The sequence below is a fragment of the Lolium perenne genome, chromosome 4, assembly GCF_019359855.2.
Source record: "Lolium perenne isolate Kyuss_39 chromosome 4, Kyuss_2.0, whole genome shotgun sequence".
Lineage (NCBI taxonomy): Eukaryota > Viridiplantae > Streptophyta > Magnoliopsida > Poales > Poaceae > Lolium > Lolium perenne.
The window spans coordinates 103,979,644-104,001,765 of record NC_067247.2 but is presented as its reverse complement, the minus strand read 5'-3'; the positions used below and the strand labels follow the sequence as shown (position 1 = coordinate 104,001,765).

Here is a 22,122-nt window from a genome sequence, read left to right as displayed (position 1 = left end):
GCCGCCATCGCCTCTGCCCTCGCCTGCATCGCCGCGGACGATTCCTCGTCGTGTTCTTGTGGCCGAGGTCTCTTGTTGAAGACCTGCGGTGCGTCTTGCGCACCTGCCAGTCCTCCTCCTCCTCCTCCCCCTCCTCCTCCTTGCCGAGGAGAGAACAAGCCATGGCTAAGGCCGCCGCCTCCGCCTCGCGGTCCTCCTGCGTTGCATCGTCGGCGGCGCAGTACGCCTTGTCGCACTCCGCCTTCTCCGCATTGGTGGCTGCATCGACCGCCACCGCCTCCGTCGATGTTGCCGCCACCTCTCTGGTGACCGCCGCGGCGCGTCGTCGCTCTTGGACGATGATGGTGGTGGCATTGCGCGTCGTAGACCCCAAGAGTGTTATGGCCGCGTCGTGGCATTCGGCACGCATTGCCGCCGCGGCAGCCTCATTTGCCACCGCTTGCTCTGTCAGCTGCTAGGCCTGCTACGCCGCCGCCTGATGACCCACAAGTATAGGGGGTGTATCGTAGTACTTTCGATAAATAAGAGTGTCGAACCCAACGAGGAGCAGAAGGTGTTGACAAGCAGTTTCGATGAAGGATTCACTGTAAATGCTCACAGACAAGTATTCAGGGGGTTTTAATATAACAGATAAATAAAGTACAAGTAAGTAAAATGCGAGAGTAATAATTGCAGCGAGTGGCCCAATCCTTTTTAGCACAAAGGACAAGCCGGTTTGTTTACTTATAATGACCAAACGTTCTTGAGGACACACGGGAATTTAGTCTAGTGCTTTCGCTTCATATAGCTGATTAATCTTCATTGTTTTGATAAGTGTTGTGTGGGTGAACCTATGCTAATGCACCGCCCTTCCTAGGACTAATACATACTTGTGATTATACCCCTTGCAAGCATCCGCAAATACAAGAAAGTAATTAAGATAAATCTAACCACAGCCTTAAACTCTGAGATCCTGCTATCCCTCGTGCATCGATATACCAACGGGGGTTTAGGTTTCTGTCACTCCGGCAACCCCGCAATTAGCAAACGAATACAAGATGTATTCCCCTAGGCCCATAAAGGTGAAGTATCATGTAGTCGACGTTCACATGACACCACTAGAAGAATAACACCACAACTTAAATATCATAACATTGAATATTACCCAACATAATTCACTACTAACATTTAGACTTCACCCATGTCCTCAAGAACTAAACAAACTACTCACGAGACATCATATGGAACATGATCACAGGTGATATGATGATGAATAACAATCTGAACATAAACCTTGGTTCAATGGTTTCACTCAATAGCATCAATAACAAGTGGAAATCAATACCGGGAGAGTTTCCCCTATCAAACAATCAAGATCCAACCCTAATTGTTACAGCGGTGACGAGGTGCAGCGGTGGAGATGGTGGTGATGATGATGGAGATGATGGTGATGGTGATCCCAATGATGTCCAGCTCGATGACGGTGACGATGGCGTCGATTTCCCCCTCCGGGAGGGAATTTCCCCGGCGGATTTCAGCCTGCCGGAGAGCTCTTTTCTCTCTGGTGTTTTCCGCCCCGCAGAGGCGGCTGTGACTCTTCGCGATTATCCTCTGGAGCTTAGGTTTTCGGGACGAAGAAGTACGCGAAGGAGAGGAGGCCAGAGAGGGCTGTGGGCCTCCTCCCCACAAGGCGGCGCGGCCAGGCCTGGGCCCACGCCGGCCTATGGGGGGGCCCATGGTGGCCGTCCTCGGCTCCTCCTTCTGGCTGTCTCCGTCTTCTGGAAAAATAAGATTTTCCGTATAATTTCCGTCAATTGCTGATATTCCGAAATATTGCATTCTGACGGTGCTTTTTCCAGCAGAATCCTGACTCCGGTGCGCGATTCTCCAATAATCATGAAACATGCAAAATAGATGAAATAACATAAGTATCATCTCTAAATATGAAATATATCAATGAATAACAAGAATTATGATATAAAATAGTGATGCAAAATGGACGTATCAACTCCCCCCAAGCTTAGACTTCGCTTGTCCCCAAGCGAAACTGAACTCAGTAAACAAGACCACATGTTTATGGAGTGAAGAGTCGATAAATAAAATACGGACAAGAAGCATCATATTAATTTACACAAGACATTCTAGTAGACAACTTCCTCATATAATTCAACTTGAAACAAGTAGAAGGAAATCACAAGTAAAGGTGTATAGGAAATCATAATTGGTGATGGCAAACTTCGTTCTTGGTCAGAGAACATTTAATAGATTGTACTTATTTATCGAGCAGCGCTCTTATATTAAAGCTTATAGCAAAACTTGCATATTCAATCATAATAGTCTCCTCATAATCATCGATAATCTTCAAAGCTATATTCATTCAGATAAAAAACTTGTACTAAACAAGGAAGAAATAAAAGGCATGATTAAATAAATCACAATATAGATGGTTGGATCACAACAACTCAATTGCTTGCTTAAGATGGAGGGAAATAGGTTTACTGACTCAACATAAAAATAAAAGATAGGCCCTTCGCAGAGGGAAGCAGGGATTAAATCATGTGCTAGAGCTTTTCAAGTTTTGAAATCATATAGAGAGCATAAAAGTAAAGTTTTGAGAGGTGTTTGTTGTTGTCAACGAATGGTAGTGGGCACTCTAACCCCCTTGCCAAACAGACTTCCAAAGAGTGGCTCCCATGAAGGACGTTATCTCTACCAGCAAGGTAGATCATCCCTCTTCTCTTTTATTTACACATGTACTTTAGTTTATTTAAGGATGACACTCCTCCCAACCCTTGCTTTCTCAAGCCATGGCTAACCGAATCCTCGGGTGCCTTCCAACATTTCACATACCATGGAGGAGTGTCTATTGCAAAATTAAGTTGCTTACTGATGAATCAGGGCAAAACATGTGAAGAGGATTATTAATGAGAGTTAATTAATTGGGGCTGGGAACCCCGTTGCCAGCTCTTTTTGCAAAATTATAGGATAAGTGGATGAAGCCACTAGTCCATTAGTGAAAGCTGCCCAACAAGATTGAAAGATAAAACACCACATACTTCCTCATGAGCTATAAAACATTAACACAAATAAGGGATGATAACTTTTGAATTGTTTAAAGGTAGCACATGAAGTATTTACTTGGAATGGCGCAAAATACCACATAATAGGCAGTTATGGTGGACACTGATGGCATAGGTTTGGTCTAAGGGTTTGGATGCACGAGAAGCATTCCCTCTCAGTACAGGTTTTTGGCTAGCAAGGTTGATTAGAAAGCATAATAGTTGAGGGAAACAAACAAACATACATGTGATAGAAACAATCATGCATCTTCCTTGTAAGCACAAACAATTTTAACTTCAGAATACTAAGCTCATAGTTAACAAGAAAGAAAGATAATGAAACAACATATCTACATGTATTTCTTCTTCTCTACTTAAACTCAAAGTGTTGTTGATATTGACCAATGCTAAGTTTGCCAAAACCAAATAGATTTACTCAATGCTCCCAAAGTGATACCAATACTTAACAACAAGATCAATCATATAATAGGGATTGCAAACTAAAATCAGATGTGCAATATGTAAATGATAAAACTTCTCATTAATATTCCATAACGATAACTCACACCAAGGGATACATAGATAACCAACTAAAGAGAGATACTTCCATACCGCAACAAATTTTATATGATAACTTCCCTACTCATGATATGACACTACTTGATAATAAAAAGGTAAAAGGTAGTGATGATATGATACCGCGGCACTCCCCCGAGCTTGGAACAAACCAAGGGGATGCCAATACCAATGATGAATTACTCCTTCGGCGGTGGTGAATTCTTCCCATCATCAGACTTCCAAGGAAGAGGCTCTCCATCAACAAACGACATCTTGGTCTCCGGAATCCTGAAACTAGCAGCATAACTTATGTGTTTAAACTTGTTTTCATACTCACAATTTTGATTCTGAACATCATAGAGTTGAGCTTGGAGTTTGTTGGTAGTGTCGTGAAGCGAGAAGATATCGTCCCACAACTTTGCAGTCTCCTTCTTGTGTCCATCAATAAGTTCAGACACAATCTTGTGGAAGATGTCCAACTCACGCTCAACCATCTTCTTGTAGTTGAAGACCTCTTGTTCTAGTTTCTCCACCCTGTCTTCCAAGCTTCCTTCTCCTTTAGGCCCCTGGACATCTTTGATCTGCAACTCTCCATCTACGAGCAGCAATTCCTTGGGGTGCATCTTCAGCTCGTTCATGTACGGGTTGACAACGTCCTCAAAGAAGCCGTCCTTCGTAGTTCCCGACGAAGACATGGTGGATCTAGATCCGAAGCAGATCCTGGCAGAAAACAGCTCGAAACAAAACACAACGAGAAAACGATATATGGACCTCCAGGGGTCCGGGGGATTATATAGCAGAAATTTTCACGACAAAAGGAAAGTACCAGGTCGAACCGGAGTTGGAGAGGGACAACGAAGCGCCGTCCTCATAGGGCGGCGTGGCCAGGCTGGGGCCCGCGCCGGCCTATGGGGGCACGCCCTCGTGCGTCTCCTCCACTCCGTTTCGATCTCGTAATTTTTCATATTTTCCGAAAATAGCAAAAACATAGTTCGGAAAGTTAAACGCGGACTTTTTATTACTAGTACTGTTACCTATTCAAGTCGAACTCTGCAGAACTGTCAATTTGACCTTTGATGAAAGCTTCCGGAGTCACCACTTGAATAACATCAACATCTTCGTTATAAGAATCTCCAGAGATATAGTGCTTGAGTCTTTGTCCATTCACTACTTGTGTGGCATCACCTTGCAGAGAACTAATTTTAATTGCCCCTGAACGATACACCTCCACAATGACATATGGTCCTTCCCATTTTGAGAGTAATTTCCCTGCAAAAAATCTGAGACGAGACCGATACAATAGGACTTTATCTCCCACATTAAATTCTCTTTTGATAATTCTCCTATCATGCCATTTCTTAACTTTCTCTTTAAAGAGTTTAGCATTTTCATAAGCTTCACTTCTCCATTCATCTAGAGAACTCAATTGTAGCAATCTCTTCTTACCGGCAAGTTTAGGATCTTTATTTAGTTCTCTTATAGCCCAATAAGCTTTGTGCTCTAGTTCTAAAGGTAAATGACAAGCTTTCCCATAAACCATTTTATAAGGTGACATACCCATGGGGTTTTTATAAGCAGTTCTATAAGCCCATAGTGCTTTCTTTAATTTACTAGCCCAGTTCTTTCTAGATATATTAACAGTCTTTCCCAAGATAGATTTAATCTCTCTATTTGATAATTCTACTTGCCCGCTAGTTTGAGGATGATAAGCGGAAGCAATCCTATGATTAATACCATACTTAGCAAGAGTTTTTCTAAAACCAACATGAATAAAATGAGAACCTCCATCAGTCATAATATATCTAGGTACTCCAAATCTAGGAAAAATAATATCTAAAAGCATTCTTAAAGAGGTCTCACCATCAGCAATTTTTGTGGGTATGGCTTCCACCCATTTAGTAACATAATCAACAGCGACAAGTATATGAGTGTTACCTTCTGAAGAAGGGAAAGGACCCATGAAGTCAAATCCCCAACAATCGAATGGTTCAATAACAAGAGTATAATTCATAGGCATTTCATTGCGTCTGGAGATATTACCAACCCTTTGACATTCATCACAAGATAAAATAAACTTCCTTGCATCTTTGAAGAGATTTGGCCAATAAAAACCTGATTGTAGAACTTTTTGCGCGGTTCTTTCTCCGGCGTGATGTCCTCCATAAGCACTACCATGACACTTACTCAATATCTCTTGTTGTTCATATTCGGGAACGCATCTTCGCATAATACCATCCACTCCTTCTTTATATAAGTGTGGTTCATCCCAAAAATAATGCCTCAAGTCATAAAAGAATTTCCTCCTTTGCTGAGCTGAAAAGGTTGGAGGCAAGTACTTGGAAACAATAAAATTAGCATAATCAGCATACCAAGGACTATCTCGCGAGCTCACCTTTATTACAGCCAATTGTTCATTTGGAAAACTATCATTAACAGGAACAGGATCATAAGCAATATTTTCCAATCTAGATAAATTATCAGCAACAGGATTATCAGCACCTTTCCTATCTATAATATGTAAATCAAATTCTTGCAAAAGAAGCACCCATCTAATAAGCCTCGGCTTAGCATCTTTCTTCGTCATAAGGTATCTAATTGCAGCATGATCAGTATGAATCGTGACTTTTGAATCAACAATATAGGATCTAAACTTGTCACAAGCAAAGACTACAGCTAACAATTCTTTTTCAGTTGTAGCATAATTTCTTTGAGCAGCATCAAGGGTTTTGCTAGCATAATGAATAACATTTAACTTTTTATCTACTCGCTGTCCAAGGACAGCGCCTACAGCAAAATCACTAGCATCACACATAATTTAAAAAGGTAAGTTCCAATCAGGAGGTTCAACTACAGGAGCAGTTGTTAAGGCTTTCTTTAGAGTTTCAAAAGCTTCCTTACAATCATCATCAAAAACAAAAGGTACATCTTTTTGAAGGAGATTAGTAAGAGGCTTTGAAATCTTGGAGAAATCTTTAATAAATCTCCTATAAAACCCAGCATGACCAAGAACACTACGAATACCTTTAACATCCCTAGGATAGGGCATCTTCTCAATTGCTTCAACTTTAGCTCTATCAACTTCAATACCTCTCTCAGAAATTTTATGTCCCAATACAATTCCTTCATTAACCATAAAGTGGCATTTCTCCCAATTAAGAACAAGGTTAGCTTCTTCACATCTCTGCAAAACTTTATCAAGGTTTCGCAAGCAATTATCAACACAATTCCCATAGACAGAAAAATCATCCATGAATACCTCTACAATATTCTCACAAAAGCCATGAAAAATAGCAGACATGCATCTTTGAAAAGTAGCAGGAGCATTACATAAACCAAAAGGCATACGTCTATAAGCATAAGTTCCATAGGGACAAGTGAAAGTGGTTTTCTCTTGATCTTTAGTTTTAACAGCAATTTGTGAGAACCCAGAATAACCATCAAGAAAGCAAAAATGAGTATTTTTAGACAACCTTTCTAACATTTGATCAATAAAGGGTAAAGGGTAATGATCTTTCTTAGTAACCTTATTAACTTTTCGATAATCAATGCACATTCTATACCCTACAACTACTCTTTGAGGGATGAGCTCATCATTATCATTAGGCACAACAGTCATTCCTCCTTTCTTAGGAACACAATGCACAGGACTAACCCATCTACTATCAGCAATAGGATATATAATACCAGCTTCAAGAAGTTTTAATACCTTATTCCTTACCACATCCTTCATCTTCGGAATTAGACGACGCTGATGTTCAACAACAGGCTTTGCATCATCTTCCATGTTGATAGCATGTTGGCAAATAGAGGGAGAAATCCCCTTCAAATCATCAAGAGTATAGCCGATAGCTCCTCAGTGTTTCTTCAATACTTCCAATAACCTTTCTTCTTCAAATTCTGAAAGCTTAGAACTAATAATAACAGGATATATTTCTTATCATCAATATGAGCATACTTAAGATTATCAGGTAGTGGCTTCAAATCGAAAACAGGATCTTCCTTTGGTGGTGGTGTTGTACCTAAATCTTCAACCGGCAAGTCATGTTTAAGAATTGGTTGACGAAGGAAAATCTCATCAAGCTCATTTCTTTCTTCCCTAAAGACTTCACTCTCACTATCCTCCAAATGTTGCTGCAAAGGATTATTAGGAGCAAGAGCAATAGATGCACATTGTTCAACTCTAAAATCATTATTAGGCAATTCAGCTTTATAAGGAGTTTTGGCAAATTTAGAGAAATTAAACTCATAAGATTCACCAGTAAATTTAGTCACAGTTTTTTCCTTCTTGCAACCTATAACAGCTCCACAAGTATTTAGAAAAGGTCTACCAAAAATACTAGGACAAGACTTACTAGCAGCAGAACCAAGTACCAAAAAGTCAGCAGGATATTTGATCTTACCACATAGAACTTCCACATCTCGAACAATACCAATAGGAGAGATAGTTTCTCTATTAGCAAGTCGAATAACCACATCAATATCTTCAAGTTCACAAGAACCAATTTCATGCATAATCTCCGTATAAAGCTCATAAGGAATGGCACTAATACTTGCACCAATGTCGCATAAACCATAATAACAATGATCACCAATTCTAACAGAGAGCATAGGAACACTAGCTTTCCTAGACTTATTAGGATGCGAAACAATATTAGAAGCATCTTCACAGAAAATAATATGACCATCTTCTACATTTTCAGTCACAAGATCCTTAACTATTGCAATAGCAGGTTCAACCTTTATTTGTTCTTCAGGTTCTATAGGTTTCTTTGCACTTTTATTAACCGCACTAATTATAACAGAATACTCCTTCATTTTAGTAGGAAAAGGAGTTTTTTCAATATATGCTTCAGGAAGAATATGATCAACAGTTTCAATTATAGCACATTTATTTATAGATGAATCAGTTTTATCTTTGTATGGTTCATGATACTTATCAAAATTCTTCCTAGGAAATTCAAAGTGAGAGGCAAAAGCTTTATAAAAGTTTGCAACGACTTGAGAATCAAGACCATAAGTAGCACTCATATTACGAAATTTATCAGTTTCCATAAAAACTTCAGTGCATTTATAATCATAATTTATACCTGACTCTCTATCTTTGTCGTTCTCCCATCCTTCAGTATTCTCCTGGATCCGATCAAGAAGGTCCCTTTTAAACTCTTCTTTGTTGCGTGTAAATGATCCAGAACAAGAAGTATCCAGCAAAGTCTTATCTTGAAAAGATAGTCTTGCATAGAAATTATCAATAATAATATTACCAGGAAGCTCATGAATGGGGCATTTGAGCATTAAAGACTTCAATCTCCCCCATGCTTGGGCAATACTCTCTCCATCATGAGGCCAGAAATTATATATGCGGTTCCGATCTTTGTGAATTTCACTTGGAGGATAAAATTTAGAATAAAATAAAGGCACAATGTCCTCCCAATCAAGAGAATCACCATTCTTCAGCAATTTATACCAATGCGCCGCTTTACCAGACAGCGATATAGAGAATAGTTTCTTTCTAACTTCATCCATAGCAATACCTGCACATTTGAATAACCCGCATAATTCATGTAAAAACAGTAAATGATCACCAGGATGGACAGTTCCATCCCCTTCATAGCGGTTATCCACAACACGTTCAATAATTTTCATAGATATTTTGTATGGAACCTCTTTCTCACCTGGCGCCTCATCCACTACCTTTGCAGTAGTAGTAGATTTTCCAAATAGGAATTCAAGAGAAGATCTCTCCATAATGAATTATAGCAAGAAAGTAAATAAAATCAGCACGTACAGTAAAAGTTTTCCTTACCAATTTCACTTACCAATTGCGCTTCACTCCCCGGCAACGGCGCCAGAAAATAGTCTTGATGACCCACAAGTATAGGGGGTGTATCGTAGTACTTTCGATAAATAAGAGTGTCGAACCCAACGAGGAGCAGAAGGTGTTGATAAGCAGTTTCGATGAAGGATTCACTGTAAATGCTCACAGACAAGTATTCAAGGGGTTTTAATATAACAAATAAATAAATTACAAGTAAGTAAAATGCGAGAGTAATAATTGCAGCGAGTGGCCCAATCCTTTTTAGCACAAAGGACAAGCCGGTTTGTTTACTTATAATGACCAAACGTTCTTGAGGACACACGGGAATTTAGTCTAGTGCTTTCGCTTCATATAGCTGATTAATCTTCATTGTTTTGATAAGTGTTGTGTGGGTGAACCTATGCTAATGCACCGCCCTTCCTAGGACTAATACATACTTGTGATTATACCCCTTGCAAGCATCCGCAAATACAATAAAGTAATTAAGATAAATCTAACCACAGCCTTAAACTCTGAGATCCTGCTATCCCTCGTGCATCGATATACCAACGGGGGTTTAGGTTTCTGTCACTCCGGCAACCCCGCAATTAGCAAACGAATACAAGATGTATTCCCCTAGGCCCATAAAGGTGAAGTATCATGTAGTCGACGTTCACATGACACCACTAGAAGAATAACACCACAACTTAAATATCATAACATTGAATATTACCCAACATAATTCACTACTAATATTTAGACTTCACCCATGTCCTCAAGAACTAAACAAACTACTCACGAGACATCATATGGAACATGATCACAGGTGATATGATGATGAATAACAATCTGAACATAAACCTTGGTTCAATGGTTTCACTCAATAGCATCAATAACAAGTAGAAATCAATACCGGGAGAGTTTCCCCTATCAAACAATCAAGATCCAACCCTAGTTGTTACAGCGGTGACGAGGTGCAGCGGTGGAGATGGTGGCGATGATGATGCAGATGATGGTGATGATGATCCCAATGATGTCCAGCTCGATGACGGTGACGATGGCGTCGATTTCCCCCTCCGGGAGGGAATTTCCCCGGCGGATTTCAGCCTGCCGGAGAGCTCTTTTCTCTCTGGTGTTTTCCGCCCCGCAGAGGCGGCTGTGACTCTTCGCGATTATCCTCTGGAGCTTAGGTTTTCGGGACGAAGAAGTACGCGAAGGAGAGGAGGCCAGAGAGGGCTGTGGGCCCCCTCCCCACAAGGCGGCGCGGCCAGGCCTGGGCCCGCGCCGGCCTATGGGGGGGCCCATGGCGGCCCTCCTCGGCTCCTCCTTCTGGCTGTCTCCGTCTTCTGGAAAAATAAGATTTTCCGTATAATTTCCGTCAATTGCCGATCTTCCGAAATATTGCATTCTGACGGTGCTTTTTCCAGCAGAATCCTGACTTCGGTGCGCGATTCTCCAATAATCATGAAACATGCAAAATAGATGAAATAACATAAGTATCATCTCTAAATATGAAATATATCAATGAATAACAGTAAATTATGATATAAAATAGTGATGCAAAATGGACGTATCACCGCCTCGACCAACTCCACCAGCGCTTGCTGCGCCACGTTGCCTTCGTGCTCGAAGGTGGCCACCTGGTGGCTCGCCTGTATGCGGGCCATCTTCGTGGCCATGATCTCAACCTCCTCGTCAGACCGACGAGGCCAGCGAGATCGGCAGATATCCCTAATGTGGTCACAGTCGGAGATATTCCGGTGAGTCATGTGTTTTTCAGCATCGATTGGGTGTGCTGGCCGACGCCGCGCTTGTGGCCGCTGCGGAAAACAGGAAAACGTGCGCGAGCGGGAAACTGGAGCCACCGTGGCCAAGAACCATCTATGGGGCGTGAAGCCGGCGACGCCATTAGCGTCCCATCGCCATTAAAGGCATAACGTTGTCGCTGACAGCGGCTGGGGGAGGGTGATTTGGATCTGGCCGCTGGACGAACCGTCCAATCAGGCCAGACCGTGCGACGCATCTTATCTACGGGTCGACCTAAACGGACAGAAACGGATCATTTAGGTTCGCCGATTTGGGTTGAAAGTGCAATGTCAAGCAGGGGTTTGTACAGAGTTGGCTTCCGTTTGAAATTGAGATAATCAAGATAACCGAGTTTTTCCAACTAGTTTTTGTTTATTTTCTTTTTTAGACAGCTAGTTTTGTCTACCATTGTAGCTTTTTGTCTGCAGCTAATTACAAAGTAACCTAAGCACGGTCCCTCAAAAAAAAAAAGTAACCTAAGCATGGTACACTATTTTGCAAAGTTGAGGCTAATCGATATGGACTTATCATCACTCAGCATTACTCTTGTACGGCTTCCTTGGACATCTTCCAGTTTCCAGGTACACACAATAATGGCCGGCGTGACAGGAAAAAAACTGTGGTTACAACCAGCGATTTTGACAAAAAAATAAATCTTTTGACGAATAAAAGCACGGAATGACCATCTGGCCGAACTATTTCACGCCACTAACCCTTTTCTGTGGTGCCTTTTCGAGCGGCGCCACACCTAGCGCAACGATCCTGGCCGACGTGGCACGGTCGACGATTTGCGCCGTTGACCAGCCGACGTGGCAGGGCGTGTGGCGCCGCTCCCACGGGCGCCACACTTTGAATGTGTGGCGCCACTCGGAAGGGCGCCACACTCCCACTTATGTGTGGCGCATGAGCCCGCCCCAACCCGACATCTTCTTTCTCCTTTCTCTATTCGCCCGCAACTGCCGCCGCTGGCCGCTTCTTCTCCGCCCCCTCCACCAAATCCAAATCCACCACGGATTCCACAGATCTGGCTGGCCATTTCGATCCCCATCCATTCCTCAAGGTATTCCCCTTCGATTTCGTTCGATTCATCCAAGATTTGCTCGGATTTAATTCGATTTAGACATGGAACCTAGATATGAAATTTTAGATGTTGAAATCTATATTGTAGTGTATGTGTTGAAATACATAGCCTCATGTATGTATGTGTTTGAACCATAGATTTGTTGCAACCATAGATATGAAATTTTAGATGTATGTGTTGAAACTCTAGGTATATATGTGTTGACCTAATATTTGCTTAGAAAATGCATCCTATTGTCTTACATATGCCTAGTGCTTAGGAACGCATCATTATCATTAGCTTTTGTGCTACCACCTCGTCATAGCTAAGGCTACGGTCAAACACCAAGTCAATCTCTTCCGGGTCCAGCTCTATGTTTCCCTTCAAAAAAGTATCCTTGTTCACATGATGAACATGAACAACTATTTCCATCCCTAGCATAATGTGAACAACACATACATACAAACATGTGTTCAATAGTTAGCCATAGTTAAAACAAATCAAGCTACGGCTTCTACCAAAACAACCTACCCCTAAGACTTGTCCTACTTGAACAAACCCTAAGATTCGAAAAAATTGACTTCACTTGCCAAATCAAGTTAGGGTTTCACATCTAGATCCAACCAAATCCATCAATTTGTTGGATGAAAAGAAGGGGAACGGAGGAGATTACCTTAAGAAACGGGTTGGGAACGAACTCTACGGACAGATCCAACGAAATTCAGCAAGATTTGAGAGAGATTTGGGTGGGGGAGAGAGGTGAGGTGCCTGGTCGGAGGAGGGGGAAGAAGAGTTGAGCAGGAAACGAGGTGTGGTCGGGCTGGGGTGGCTCGGGCTGCTACACATAAGTGGGAGTGTGGCGTCTTCCGAGCGGCTCCAAACGCCCTGCCACGTCGGCTGATCAACAACGCGCAGCGTCAACTGCGCTACGTCGGCCAGGATCTGTGGTACCGTCCTATGGGGTGTGGCGCCACTCGGAAGGGCGCCACAAGAAAGGTTAGTGCCGTGAAATAGTTTGGCATAGAATCATTTCGTGCTTTTTTCTTCGCTAAAAGTGTTATTTTTGTCAAAACTCCGTTACAACCATGGCGCGTAGTAGTGCATTCGAGGAAAAAATATTAGAGCTGCACGTGGTGCAAGTGGCCCACTGTGACTGATCGATTTTGCATGGCTGCAGTACGTCCACGAGAGCTTGTCGCCAATAGTGTATTATCTGCACTAGTCACGTGGTATATGCACAACTAACTGTTGATTTCGTTCTCCAGCAGGAAATATTATCATAACGAGTTTTCAACAAACAACGCCAGTCAGAATCACGCCAGCTCTAGTATTATAGTAATTGTAGCTCATCGGGTCTGCGTGGCTTCTTCCTGGCGGCACACATATTCAGGTTCCAGGCCGGGTTTGATCTACTCCCTACTCCCTCCTTTCTATGAAATTCAAACAACAAATCCAAATGCTCCAAGCAACATCAATATTTTCTTTTATTTTTTACATAGACCATCAAACATGTAATTTCTCGCCACAATGTTGCTTAGAACACATTCTCATGTTTGTCGTAAAATAAGTTATAAATCATATTTTTTTATTTTTTTATTTCTTTTTGCAAAAAATTTATTCGAGCAGATCGAAGCATCTGAGCTTAGATTCAGATGTGCATTTTCAGGTTTATACCCTCCTACGTAATATTTTTGGCTACAGAGAAGAGAAAAATATGAAAAGGTGAGGGTAATAGACCCTCGTGCAAGAGCCCATCTTTATATCTGCTCCTAGGCAAATGGCATAAATGAGAAAAATATATAGAGAAAATACAGTAAAATCTAGGTAGCGTACAAGCGAACCTTATACTTACTACCTTATTATACATGTTGCTTGCTCCATCCGTCGCATCAAAAGTATCTCAATTTTATTAAAATTGAATATGTGTAGACACTATTTAGTAATTAGATATTTTCAAATTCAGACAAAGCTAAGACACTGTTAGTGGAACAAAGGAAGTATTAAATAACATGACAACGTTCGATAACCAACTGTTGATTCTCCTATTGTTTTTACTCTTACGACACCTCATATTGTGGGACCATAGTTGGACACAATTTCGTTCTCCATCTAAGTATAAAAGCATGCTTACTAAAAATTAGTACACGACCAGGTTTAAGATAAGCCTAAGAGCATCTCTAGCCGCGTCCTCCAAAACGGTTCCCAAACGACGTTGGGTCGAGCGTTTGGGGGACGTGTTTCCTTCGTGCCGTATTTGAGGGACGTCGCTCCCCAGCCGCGTCCCCCAAATGCGATCTCAAAATTTTAAAATACTGCATTTTTATTTTAATAGACAGAAAAAATTTGTAGGTACGGTGAAGAAATAACGCTGTACTAATTTTCAAAGTGGTGCAACATAAACAAATTACATATAAAAACTTGAAAAAAACATAAACAAATTACATATAAAACTTTGAAAAAAAACCACTTCTTCTTTGATGGCCCCGCCTCGTCGTCCTCATCACCTCTTCCGAAGATCCGATGTCGTTCGACGCGTCGGAAGAATTTGTGTCCCCCTCATCGTCGACGGTACTCGCCGGCTGCGCCTTCGCGTTCGCCTCTGCCCGACCGCCGCCTCCTCAGCCTCTTTCTCCTCATCCTCGTCGGCCTCCCAGTCCTCCTTGCTGTCCGGCAGCGGGGAACCATCACTGCTAGGCGTTGCAACTCTATCCCACCAATGGCGCCATCCCAGCGGCTTCCCCTCCCTGTCGGTGTCTCGTGGCAGAGAGAGGTCACTCATTATGAGAGAGGAGAGGGGAGATGAATGGCGCCAGTCGGTTGTAGATCGGAAAGCGCATACGTAGAGGTCTTATTGAGCGCGGATAAATAGCGGCGCAGATATCGAAGAGAGCGGCGGTTGCTCTTTCACGGAGTTCGCGCTCCGTTCCGGAGGTTCGCGCGTCGATCGGTGCAGTTGACACTTCGACGGTTCCCCTTCCCGGCTACTGCACCGTCGCTAGGTAGGCGGCGGTTGAGCGTCCGTTCGTGAGTCGCTGACGCGTCGGGCCCGTATCTCCTCGCATCGCTTCTCGTTGTGTTCGGCATACCTGAAGCGTCCCCTGTGTAGCGGGGATGGGCTCGGAGCGCTGGACACCATATTGGGCCGCGCGCCGGACGGAAAAGGGCCTTTGGGGCGCGCGGCTGGAAATGAAATTTTATCCGACGCGCCCCAAATCCTTTTGGGGGGCGCTTTTGGAGACATGGCTAGAGATGCTCTAAGGGTTTCTTTGATTCATAGGATTGGTATAGAAATTATGTAGGATTTAGATCCTATAGGAATATTTTCTACACTAGTTGTTTGATTCATAGGAACATATCTAATTGAAAGTAGACCTATAGAAATCTTGTAATGGAAAATCCTGTAGGATTAAAACATTTGGTCCTAGCTCAGAAAAATTTCTTTGGCACAATCAAACATAACTCATCTTTATATAGGATTTAACTAGCCATATCATCACAATCCTATGTTTTTTCTATTTCTATGATTTTTCTATCCTGTGAATCAAAGGTACCCTAAATGCGGCCCATGGACTATGGGTGCACCGTGCACATTGACATGCATGGTTAGTCTTTGACACGGCGTTCCATGACAAACGCTGCATCTGAAAATGACATGCTCGTTTGATAGAGATATTTTTCACCACCAGCAGCTTAGGCAGCCTTGCAATGTTGATTGCTCCATTTATGATATCTGGATCAGTACATCATGGCCTAATTATCTTAGCATGGGTTATGAATGCCCTTTCACCATATATGTCCCAAATGTATTGTAACAATTTCATGACTTTTCTTTTAGGATAATTATTTTAATATTTCCCTATGAAATAACATTTTGCTCAAAAGAGCGGTGCAACCGAAACTCTGTTCGTTACAAGTACCGGATTTAGGTCATTTTCCATGTGCCAGGAGCACTCGACAAAGTCTTAAATCCGTCAGGAAATGCTTTTCTACTGTCCTGATTGGCATACATAGGGCTCTCACAAGCAGAAAGTGCTTGAAAATATAGGAGGAAATAAAATAAAAAATAAAAAATAAATAAAAAGAGGAAAACATGGTGGAAATAAGGTGTTGACGGAGCGGCGGGAAACGTGTATAAATCATTCAAAATAGAATACGATTTGCCTACATAAGGCTCTCACAAACATTTAAAATAGGCGTGAAAATATGTGGATGGAAAAAAGGGGCGGGAAGCAAAAATATAACAGAGTTTGCCTATGTCGTATCTAGCACTAGTGAAAAATGGGGATGTAGCACCGGTTTGTAAGAGGCTTTAGCATCCTGTGATAAAGCCTCCTCCCTTTAGCATGAACCGATGCTAAAGGGGCACCACGTGGCAGCTTCCGAGCGTCTAGGCCTGAGGATCTTTAGCACTGGTTAAAGGTCTGTCGCGGCAGGAAAATGCTTCAAAAGGCTGCCGCCGCAGAACCCGCTATTAATGCCATTTTTTATCCAATTTTTTCCTAATTATTTTTCACTCTCTTTTTTCTATTTTTTTTTAATTTCTAGTATTTTAATTATTTGACAAGTTTAGTCTCTAACTATACTTAATCTCTACTCAAATTACTTACTCGTGGTCATACTTCCCCCTCGGTCCCCCATCCCCCCACTACTCTAACACTAGCAAACTTAACTTTCAAGTTCCTTCACATCCTGATTTCAAGTGCTTCGTACACATGTTATTGATAGTAGTATCATATCAATCATATTAACACGTTGGTCACGATATCACACTTCTTTATTGTTAGAATTTCAACTAATTCTTTTAATAAACTAAAGTAATTATGTAATAATAATTTTGAATAAATAAATAAATAATATTTTTTATTTTTTATATTCTAATTTTTTTATTAAAATAAAAAACCTAAAATCTAAAAATCTAAAAACTTTATGGTTAAGTAATAGTAATCTTTATGTAGGAAGGAAATATTAATTTTTTTTAAAAAATAAAATATAAATCCTAAATTTCAGGCAAAGTCTAAAATCTTCCTGGTTTCATATTTTCCTTTAGAATTTTGAGGATCTAAAATTTGGCTAACCGGGTTTACCCTGGTGTATTCGGATGTAACTTTTTCCCCAGATCATTTTGATATATTATACGTTTTTTCGACGTCGTATACAACCAGAAAAATCATTTTACCTTTTTCAGATGTTTTTTGCAAAAAAAAAGTTAAAATTCAAATTTATTAATTTCCCCTAATAGTAGGTTACGTAACATACGAGAAACTCAAAATATTTTATTTTTAAAATTTTCTATCATTTGTTTTTTTTGTATTTTACAGAGCTAAAAAAAGGCGATCCACGAGGGGAGGGGGTGGATGTGCGTGGGGAGCAAAAAAACCTTCAGTACCGGTTCGTGGTACGAACCGATGCTAAAGGTTCCGCACGAACCGGTACTAAAGGTCTCGACTCTCAAACCGGTGCTAATGCACCCTTTAGTCTGAGTTCGTAGCCTAATCTGTGCTAAAGCTCCGGTAGCTTTGAACAAAAGCCTCTTTTTTCACTAGTGTAGGGGACTTGGCAGCAATTTAGCATCGGCAGGAAATTACTCCGGCGGGAATAACTTACATGAAGAAAATGTGAAGTGTGTGTCAAGCGTCTGTTGGGGAGAAATTTTGAAAGAGGCCTCATTTTGAAAACAGTGATGCGCCGTCTCCTTCCCATCAACCACGGAGATTGGTACGGGTTCAACAGTTTGGTTTTATATATTTTTTGGCACCTCATAGAGATTTGCAAATTTCGAAAAATGCGAAATTCTAGAGAAATATTTTAAAAACTTTGGCCAGATTTGAAGTCTGGAATTCATATTATTTTTGAAAATAAAAAAGTAAGTGAGAGTAAAACAAATTCATAGGCCTTGAACCACTCCAGTGTATTTAAGTTCTTGACGAAATATGCTCCATTTCTTCTCGAAGTGTAACCTCGCTGATGAATTCAAATTTGAATGAAATTTTTGGGCTAAATTAACTATTATTGTACCTTATAGAAAATCACATGGAACGCTACCCCATGGAAGACGTGGTCGCGTCGGTCATCACAGCGGCGAGGGTTTCCAGTGGCTCAGCCGCGGCCCTCCCGGCCCAGACGGGCCAAGACTGCCGTGAGTCGTGCACCGTCATGCTGCACCGCTGCCCCGAAGTGCCGCCAGCGTGCTACTGTGTTGGATCGGGCTCATCGCCACGCCACGATCACCTGATGGCAGCTGAAGGGCGGCATTGAGACCATGACCGAGGGTGCGCCTCGGCCGTCAGATCATCACCATAGGGATAACCACCGAGCAAGCATCTGCCGCGCCGTTGCAACTCCAGGCGCTGCTGAGCCACTGGGAAACCCTCACCGATGTGATCACCGACGCGGCCACGTCTTCCATGGGGTAGCGTTCCACGTCGCAGTCCCACAGGAAAGGAGATGAGCCGCCCCCACCCCCGCCCGCTGCCGGCAACGAGCAGACTTTGCCCGATCGAAGCCCTCGTGGCGGCAGGGGAGGAGTGTGGAGAGGTGGTGGGGGGCTCGAGTGGTGGCTAGGGTTTGCCCCTCCCGTTGCCTCGAGGAGACAAGAGGAGGGGGCTTGTAGGAGCTGGAGTCGCCTCTATTCACGGGCAAGAAATCATCTTAAAATGGGAGAGTTTCACTTTCCGACCTCTGCACCAACTAGAAAAGCAGAGACATTACGCATGATTAATAGGATTTTTAATCTTGGTGAAGATTAAAGCATGATACTCAAAATAAATTGCATGAGTATCAGGTCCTGCGTCAAGTTAAATATGAGCTAAATTTGCGTCTGTGAAAATTTATACGCAAGTGCATATCCACTCTGCCAACCTAGACACACGGCATTTGGCCAGCTGCCGGTGGTGACAACCTTATTTTCACACTCGTTCGTGTTTTGCTTGTGTATTTACCTGTTCCAACCAGATAACTATTTTCTACACTTCTCTATGATTTGCGATCGTGGACTATGCGCTTTGCTATCTTGCCAAATTCTCTTGTTTCTCATACCTACGTTTAAAATGTCCTCTATACTAGTTGTTCTCAGACAAAAGGACAAATGATGCTGATATGGAAATCTGCAGAGGTTTCCCGTAGATGATCGCCCCCTCCCTTCCCGGTAGCTAGCAGCTATATATGCCACACATGGCAGAAGTAAAAGGCATGCGAGGGAGTGAATAGGACAGGACGCACCCAGACCCAGGTCCCGGTCCCAACTGATTCGCTCATATCGTACCCGGTCCCTGCAATCATCTCCAGTGATCTGTCTTCTCGTCAGGAGGTAATTGTAGTGTTGCCGGCCCGGCCATCTTCTCTGCCTCGTCTTGTTTCCCTGTCAATCTAGCTTGCTGTAGCTGCCCACTGACTGTTCCAAGTTCAGTTCCGTTTCGTAATGGATTTGCACACGATGCATCTTTTGGTGTGTGATTTCATCATGTAAAGGTACCAGCAGGAGGTCCGTCGGCATGGAAGACTCGAACATGTTCATCCAGTGGGCCATGGAGACTCTGCAGCACGAGCATCACCCGGCGGTCGCCGCTGCCTACGCCGACGCCGGCCAGGTCTTCCCGTCACTTCAAGAGCTCCGCTGCTCAGAGCTACAGAACGGCACGGCCCCTGCCGCAGCACAGGCTGGCAACCGCCACCGCGCCACAGACAGCTGGAGCTCAGGCGACAGCGGCCGTGAGAACACGCCGGGCGCCGCGGTCGTGGAGAACGACGGCTGGTCGTCCAACTGCAGCGTCGGTAGCACAACCTACCCACCCGTGAGCTGGAACTTCACCTCCACCATGGCGCAGCCGAGCATTCACGACGAGGCCACGCCCACCGCTCGCGCACGACCGCTCGACGTGCCTGAGCCGGCGTACAGGTCGCCCGCCTCAAGGAAACGGTCCGCGAAGAGCGCCGCCAGTACGGGGACGGGGCACACGTCATCACCGGAGCCGTTCGTGCAGGAACACGTCATGGCTGAGAGGAAGCGCCGCGAGAAGATCAACCGTCAATTCATCGAGCTCTCCACCGTCATCCCCGGCCTCAAGAAGGTCCTCATCCCAAATTTCGACTCCACATTTCTCACAATCTTGTTCTTTTTTCTTTGGTCGGGAAAAAACTTCAGCTCAACTCATTGACCAAATTAATTAATATTGTCCAGATGGACAAGGCGACGATCCTGTCCGACGCTGTGAGGTACGTCAAGGAGCAGCAGGAGAAGCTCAAGGAGCTCGAGGACCGCAACCTAAGGACCGTCGAACCGGTTGTGCTTGTCAAGAGGCCATGCATCGCCACAAAACCTGACGGCATGGCAACGACCGGGAGCTCGCTGCCGGAGATCGAGGCGAGGATCTCGGACAGCACCGTCATGGTGAAGATCCATTGCGAGGACGGCAAGGGGGTGCTTGCCAGGTTGCTCACTGAGGTCGAGGGTCTTCGCCTTAGCATCACGCACACCAATGCCATCCCCTTCCCGGCTTGCACTGTGAACATAACTATCATGGCAAAGGCAAGTCCGGTACTGACTTGTTACTATTTTTCTTTTTCTCATTTTACTTGAACAATTAGAACCAAAAGATCCCTGGAGCTAAATATCTGCTATGTTCTTCTTTTTGCGGAAAAACATCTGCTCTTTTCGATACTGCTCTCCCTCAGTTTCCTTTATTAGATTTCACTAAGACAAGGTTACGACCAACAATTTTTAACATACAACTACTCTCTCCGTTACATAATTCTTTAGTGATTTTAATTTAAATTTGAACTAAAATCACGATAAAAATTATGGAGCAGAGGAAGTACATGTTAATTACAAAAATCTTGTAACCTAATGAACCATAATGTATGAAAAGAAAGGAGTATTAATTTGCAGATGTACTAGTACATGAATGGTTTAATATTATCAGCCAAATATTCCGTTTCGATAATCAATCTACTAACACTGCATACATATTTAACCAAGGGGGTCTGAAAAAATAAAATTTTCCTTTATTAATTGGTTGACAGTGTGTTTATTTTCAGATGGACGAGGGTTTCAACATCACAGCAGATGACATCTTAGGGAAGCTCGATGCCTCGTTGCACTGACATCATAGCTGGCAATGATAATGATACAGCCGGATCAATAAACTTGAAGTCCGATTCTCCCGCAGCTGACCTAAAGATAAAATGGATTCGTGTTTTTTTCATAATAATAATAATAATAAAGTTATTACTCTGTAGTTACTTTTTTCAAAAAGAGGCCACACCATAAGAGATGAATGTACTACTTCCAGACAATCATGTGTAGTGGATTATACACTTAAGAATGCTGATATGACGCCTATCTAGGATGCAAACGGCCTCCCGGTTCATTCCGCAAAACTCATCAACTAGTTTATATAATTAACTCTTCGTCTATACAAAATTAACATTATGTTTGCAGTACCACCACACTTTAAATTAGGGTGTGACCACTTCTCAGTCGAATAATAATTAACTTAACACTCGTGATGTCATTTATGTGCAAGCTCTGTTTCAACTGAAAAAAAATCTTATTTACAACCTATGTTGCACCTCATTATGACCACAAACCGTGGAATAATTCTATGGTTTAAAAATCGACTGAGAATAATTTTTTAATCAGTATTAGGAACCGTCTAAATTAGGTTTGCTTCGTCAGGCCAAACACACTTTAGTGTGTTACTTCGTACTACTTGCCGTTCTTTGAGAGGCTAATTAATTAGCCATTGTTTTGTGAGAGCGGACTTTTTTCGGGGTGAAAACCTATGGTCGATGGTTAGGACAATGACGACGCTTCTGCACTATTTCCTTCTTGAAGGCATTGCTTTTGAAGAAGATGGATTTCAGTATTG

The 22,122-nt window shown here is 42.7% G+C and overlaps 1 protein-coding gene across 3 annotated transcripts; it reads left to right on the top strand.

Moving 5' to 3' along the window:
• Positions 1-19,425: 19,425 nt before the first annotated feature.
• Positions 19,426-21,547, top strand: LOC127293519 (transcription factor bHLH18). Of its 3 annotated transcripts, none has more exons than XM_051323163.2 (4): positions 19,426-19,562; positions 19,734-20,322; positions 20,433-20,780; positions 21,290-21,547. In XM_051323163.2, the coding sequence occupies exons 2-4, from the start codon at positions 19,747-19,749 to the stop codon at positions 21,353-21,355; spliced, it is 990 nt and encodes a 329-aa protein (XP_051179123.1). In that variant the 5' UTR covers positions 19,426-19,562; positions 19,734-19,746; the 3' UTR covers positions 21,356-21,547. The 3 variants fall into 3 exon arrangements, with proteins under 3 accessions (XP_051179123.1, XP_051179125.1, XP_051179121.1); XM_051323165.2 differs by having other exon boundaries at positions 19,444-19,562; positions 19,724-20,322; XM_051323161.2 differs by having other exon boundaries at positions 19,444-20,322.
• The last annotated feature ends 575 nt before the right edge of the window (positions 21,548-22,122 follow it).